General features: G+C 40.7%; 1 protein-coding gene across 1 annotated transcript; it reads right to left on the bottom strand.

Annotated features, from left to right (window-relative positions):
• Window positions 1-3643: 3643 nt before the first annotated feature.
• On the bottom strand, window positions 3644-4943 carry LOC135671014 (transcription factor PCL1-like). Its single transcript, XM_065178846.1, has one exon. The coding sequence runs from the start codon at window positions 4751-4753 to the stop codon at window positions 3818-3820; it is 936 nt and encodes a 311-aa protein (XP_065034918.1). The 5' UTR covers window positions 4754-4943; the 3' UTR covers window positions 3644-3817.
• Between the last annotated feature and the right edge of the window lie 1630 nt (window positions 4944-6573).

Here is a 6573-nt window from a genome sequence, read left to right as displayed (position 1 = left end):
AAGCCTGTCATATGGTGCTATGATCACTAGCAGGATAAACTTGTAGAGGCATGCAATGTAGGAATTGTATGACACACAAGAAAGAAGGAATTGCCAGTTGTGTTAGAAGAAATGAGAGAGCATATTTGTGTTGTTTGAGACAAAAATAAATTGATGAATTACCTGCACCATGCATGAAGCCAGAAATCCTGAATGTAAAACACCATGGCACTAACTTTTTAATAGATGAATCTTTGAGGCTTGGATCAACAGAATATATGAAAGCATTAAACAAAAGATCATGACAAAAGAAGAGGAGCAGAGTGTCTATTGCCATCACTGTTGCCCAAGATGAGAACAAGGAAATTATGATTCTTGATCAGATAGAAGATGACACCAATCAGGCAAAGATGTATCGAATTGTCAAGTATTTATAGTACACTAGGATAAAAAAGGGGAGGACAAAGCACATACACATATTGTGATATTAGATCATATTTGAGAACCTAAAATGATGTTCTTTCCCTACTACAGTCATTGCCTTGCCAGTCTAAAAGAGGAAAAGTTGATGCCTTTGATTGCTTATACAGCCTTGTTATGAACATTAACTGAATCTGCTCCACTGCCCTTTCCTCTACTCTGTATCTCAACTTTTACATAGATTGGCAATGGATATATGCAACATGATATTCTGACTTTTGACTTGGTTTGCATGACACAAAATTTCCCAATTATAATTGTAGTGACAGTCTTCTTATGAAATGGGATTCATGTTATTCACTGAAGATAATAATCTGTAGTACTAAAGCATAGTGAACCTTTACAGTGATCAATATTGACGAGGTATAGCCATCAATTCATTTCTGTAGACATGGATCAGATATTTTCATGACAACCATGAATCCTTATCTAGCATCTAGCATTTTCAAAGGCAATATGTTCCAATTTCTTAAGAATTTTAAATCAATCAAGCATGCAAAACAACATTAATGGGAGGGCAGCAGAAGACTCAAAGGAACTCTTCTACACAAGATTATACACAAATTCTAAATCATGTAGACTATCCATCCTGAGTGGTCTCTTAGCTGCCATCATCAGTTTATATGTGTTAAGGGAGATGACAAGGATAGATGCTGGAGTGTTAGTGTAATAATATGAAATATAACCTTTGATTAAAGTATAAACAGGTTAAATGTTGAAATCAAACTAGGGATTTTGTGAAAAAGAATCTGGAGATTTGGGGAAGATGATCTAGCACCACCAAAGAAAGAAGAATTGGAAAAGAAATTATGGGAAGAATAACTATCATTGGAAAGCCAACGGAATGAGAAAGCCGAAAACAATAGCGAGTTAGTTCTTTTTGGAAAAAAAAACAGCAGGCAGCGGAAGGGACTATTTATAACCTTTTTCCACCAATTCAAGACTCCAAAGTCATAGTGAGCATGCCACATGGCACGTTGCAGGTGCCCTGCATGCTGCGTGTGACAGGCAAGCAACAACGTGGGCACTCACACGCATTGCATGCGACAGACACTCTATGTCGTTGCGACTCTTAGTCACACGCTGGACGCATGAGTCGCAACGAATGGTGCTCCTGTGAAAAGGTAAGGGTAAAGAGCTAAGTCAGGAAAATGTTTAGTGTCTCCCTCTAAAAGCTCTAACAGGAAGCAGACCATTACCATTAAAAAATCATTTACAAACATCTATATACATAATATGTATATATGTGCATGTGTGTGTACATGTGGATGATGTATAAGTTAAAACAGATTATGGTGATATATATGTGCATGTGGATCATGTATAAGCTAAAACTGATCATGGTGATACACAACTCCAGAGATTCATAGATGTATCACAAAGACAATGCTAACTAGTGGTGCAAACTGCAAAGAGGTAGAGGCTGATGAAACTAAAACTTCTTAAGAAATAATTAAAAGATATATCACAGCTGTGAGTTCTACTAGTGATATTGCCACCAACAAAGCTCAATGACAAGCAAAGACATGCAGCTTCAGTTTGATGTTAATTATTTATATATGTTTCCATATGCATGTGTATTTGTATAATATTTGTATATATCTGTGTGTATGTGCACCTGTGCACACAAAGCAATAGGTTAAGGCTTATGTTAATTTGATTCATCAATTACTTAATAGTAACTGACATTTGTACACATGTGGCCAAAAATTAAGAAATATAATAGAATAAGTCACGGAACGATACAAATAAAAGCATGAACAATATTGTACCAATGGACACATTTCACGCATCAATTATATTGATAGCTTCCCGATAATTACTTAATAGTAACTGACATTTGGACACATGTGGCCAAAAATATGTAGTCAACGGAATATATCTCCATCCTACCTGAGAGAGAAGGAATGCATCAAAATGAAAGAGCACAAATTTCATTAAAGTAATTTTGGTAATACTAGAAGCACTAGATCTCAATTTGCCTAAATCAGGATGTACTAGATGGTATTTAATGGTCCCCACTTCAATCGGCATGCAAACCAAGGCTTTTCGCTCTGCTTCAGTCCAATAAGCATGTTAACCCTCTGCTTCACTTTTCAAGTTTTCACAGTTATTCCTATCTTTCTAATATCCTCTCTCTCTTTCTCCATTGCCCACTCTTCCTTATCTCGATCCGTCTCTCATTGCCCACTAATTCGTCATTGTTGTTACCTACTGCTAATGCTGCCCATCACTCACCATTGCCTACCTGTCTGGTACTTCATCTCATCCTCCTCCTCCTCCAGTGATTCTTCTTCCTCCTCCCTTCCTATTCTCCTCATTCAGTGCTGACTAGTATGCCGGTGTATTATGTGTCGGTATGTCGGTATATACCAGACTCATACTGATCCAGCAAGGGTTTGTTATTGAGAATTAAAACCACTCTATGCTATAAAGAATTTGAGACTTTGACAATTTGTGGTGGCATTCCTATACTAGTGTAATAAGGACCACTCTATGCCAACCATCATCATTGACTCTATCAACTTGTAATGCAAAATTAGTCTTCTTCATATGATTAAAAAAAAATCTGAATGCAGATTATTACTGCAAGATAATTATAGAATAACTAATATTAGATGATTAAAAAATATTTTATAGCACAAGCATCCATAAGGCTAGTATGAAATCAAGCATTAAATATACATGTGTGATTCAGGATCTCAAAGAGAAATTATCCTATTAACTTGAGCCAAAAGCAGAAAAAAAAATGATTGTTAAACGAAAATATAATCAATCATCAGATGCAATGCTTATCAAATGATAGCACACAACAGAACAATAGATGAATAACTAGAGATACCAACCAACAAAATCTCCTTGGCACACACAGAAGAGAGCATCTGTTTAACTTAAGATCTCTCTGAAGCTAATCATCTAATAGGCTAGTTAGTCATCGAATAGATATTTCTGAATCTGAAAGACTCTCTGGGTTGCTTGTTTGCCTAGTGGTACCGAGTCTAATGTGCTATGATGTGTTGTGCACATACAAGTGGTACATAACAGCAAGCAACCAGAGTTCTCTTGGTCTAATCATGCTTCTAAGTTTTCTTTTCCTTTTCGCCGACAATTTACACAAACACCAATAGCCTACTAATGCACAACAAATGAACAGAATCCAAAAGTAGTAGCTCAAGCTACGCCATGGAGATTTAAGAGCAAATTGATTAAAGTAGAAGATGAACGAGCATTCCTCACAAAGAATGATGTCACAGAGAGAGTACCACGAGACCTTACTCTTTGAGTAAAGTTATTCCTTCATTGTTCAGCATCAGCAGGAACATGAGCATATGAAACGATCCGAACCTGTCTCATGGCGTCACCAATCCTTTGGGCGCTCCCCAAAATCTCCATGTGGATGATGCCCCTCGAATCCATGAAAAGCCCCGCCCACCTGGTTGTTGTTGACCGGTACCATCGGATTTCCATGGGCATGTGGATGAGCCATGCCGAAGACCGGCATCGGAATCATGGTGGGCATGGCGTAGGGCACGGACATCGGCAACTGCTGCTCGCGGAGGCTCTGCGGCACCGGGGTCGAGGTAAAGAGATGGTCGGACGACGACGGCCCCTCGTTCGACAGCCCCTGCATCCTCTTCAGGTAAAGCCTGTACTTTTGGAGATGGCTGGCCACGTTCTCCCTCGTCAGCCCCTCCACGTTCATCAGCTGCATGATGGTCTTCGGCACGGCGTTCTTGATGCCGAGGTGCGCCACCACGTCGACGAACCGCTTGTGGAGCTGCGGCGTCCAGACGAGGCGCGGCCGCTTAAGGGTCCGGACGGATTGATCGTCGTTGGAGTTCTCCAGCGGGGGGGCGAAGGACTCGGCCTCCTCGGCGGGGGATGGGGAAGCGGAGTCCATCCGCGGGGCCTTACGCGAGTGCTCGTCGCCCTCGACGGCCACGGGGCGGTCTTCGTCGTCGTCGTCGTCGTCGTCGTCGTCGTCGGCTGCGGGCGAGGGGAAGGGGTGGAAGTATCGGAGAGCAGCGGCGGCGGCGGGGGAGGGTGCAGCGCGGCGGAGGTTGGAGACGGTGTGCTGGGAGGCACGGTGGACGTCGAGAAGGGTACGGGCGGGCTCGGGGTTGATCCGGAAGGCCGAGGCGAGCTCCGGCGGGATCAGAGTCTGCGACAGTGAGACGAGGTGGTGTCCGCCGGGGAGGCCAAGCTCCCACTCGACGACCCTACCCTCGTCGCCGCCTCCGCGTCCGGAGGCGGAGATCCGGTCGCAGTAGGCGTCTCCAGCCTCTTCGCCCATCGCAATGATCCCAATCCCCACCCTCTAAAGACGAACACGGAGAGCTTCTCACAGGAGGAAGGCCCCCTTGGGACGAAATCGATGGGGAATCAAGAATTTGGGCGGAAGGAGGTGAGGGGGAGATGGAGGCGACGGAGTACTGTGGTGGATATTTTGGGGTTGGGGGCAGATTTTTTTTGTGTGTGTGTGTGTTAGAAAAGTGCAAGTCGGATGGCAGATTGATATTTGTCGGGACTGACACGTGGACCGATTCCTTGATATTTTGGGATGCCCTTTTTAAGCCCTTTTTCTTGGGTTCCTTTTCTCGCGTGTATGTTTCTATAATATGGTTAGACTCCACAATGCAATCCCTCTCCGATATCGCGTATTATTTCGTTTTGGCCGACTCTCGAGGCCGTTGAGATGGGGCGATGCGTATTCGAACTGCTCGGCGGTTTCATCTGTTACGGTAAAACACATTGACGGTTTTATGATGTCATGGGTTGGTTGTCGTGGCTTTGATAACTAATTGAAATCCGATATAACTCGAACAACCAATTAAGGCTACTGGACATATATCGTTGAAATGATCACATAAATAAATTAATGGAAGTGATGATATGATACAACATAAGCATCATGTCCAATCAATCAAACAATAACATGATACCACTTGGGTATATCTAATTAGTGCTATATCTAAGAGAATATTTTCCATTAGTATCCAACTTAGTACATTAAAAAAGGAGGACCTTAGTTCTTTATTGATTTAGGCATCAAAGCCATAACACAACATGCTTTAAGAGAATGTCATTAATAACCAGATGAGATATATAAGAGTGAGCAACTCACACATTCTTTTATGTTATTCGTTCATGAATGAATAGTTAAAATATAACTTCGTTAAGTGTTGAAAGATTTATAAAAGAGCAAACTAATCAGTTCAAAAAATGAGCGACAAACAAGTCTCAATATCTCTCAAAGAAAATGGCTTTACATATAATTCAACAAACACGTAAGAGAAAAAAAAAGAAAAACAAAAAACTTTAGAATATAAATGAATAATGTAAGTTCATAAATAATTACTCGTTAGGTGTTGGGTGTATTAGCAAGTCTTCATAATTAATCTTTCTTCATTAATACTAATAGGAGATTATTCCATCAATTACGTGCTTATATATAGCAATATTTTGTCTAATGTCCAGTGTTGGCATTTTTATGATAGTGCTCCTAAGTTGACACCTTTGTGTCAACTTTTGTTCATCTTCGAATCACGCTATCAATTAGGTCATGAAATGTCATGACACCTTAGTAAAGTCGAGCTCGTGCCTCTCTGACTCATGCTCTCGTCATCAAGTCTATGGTGCAATCCAGCCAAGCTACCACTTCACGTATCCCTTTCTTATCGCAAGCCGGCTCTATGATTACTCACCTCATAATTCTCTTAACATTACCCTAAACATATCTGTTGGGTCCAGCACATAGGTGGGTTTGGACCGATTGATTTGGGGAATGAGCCCAAATCTAATTTATTAAAAAAATAAAATAAAGTGGAGATGTACGTGGGAGAGGTGCGTGTGAACGATGAAAACTACGACGGCTCAAAAATAGAACATAGAGATAAGAGGAGAAAAAAAGTTTACGATTGAGAGGCTTTTGCTAGATGATTAAACAGATAAATTTTATTGATTTTGGCTCAAATTTTATATGAAGAATTTTTAGAATAAGCTCTATAATCTTAATAGTATCGATCTATAGTTTATCCTTTCTGAAATACTTTTCTGTTATATTTATTTGATGAGATCTAAAATTTTTTTCATAAAATATATCTATGATAATGA

Source organism: Musa acuminata, unplaced genomic scaffold (assembly GCF_036884655.1).
Source record: "Musa acuminata AAA Group cultivar baxijiao unplaced genomic scaffold, Cavendish_Baxijiao_AAA HiC_scaffold_1137, whole genome shotgun sequence".
Taxonomy (NCBI): domain Eukaryota; kingdom Viridiplantae; phylum Streptophyta; class Magnoliopsida; order Zingiberales; family Musaceae; genus Musa; species Musa acuminata.
The sequence above is the reverse complement of the archived record's forward strand: the minus strand, read 5'-3'. Positions and strand labels throughout refer to the sequence as shown.

Excerpts from the sequence above, each read along its gene's own strand:
- LOC135671014 (XM_065178846.1), bottom strand. The coding sequence starts at position 4,753 with ATGGGCGAAGAGGCTGGAGACGCCTACTGCGACCGGATCTCCGCCTCC.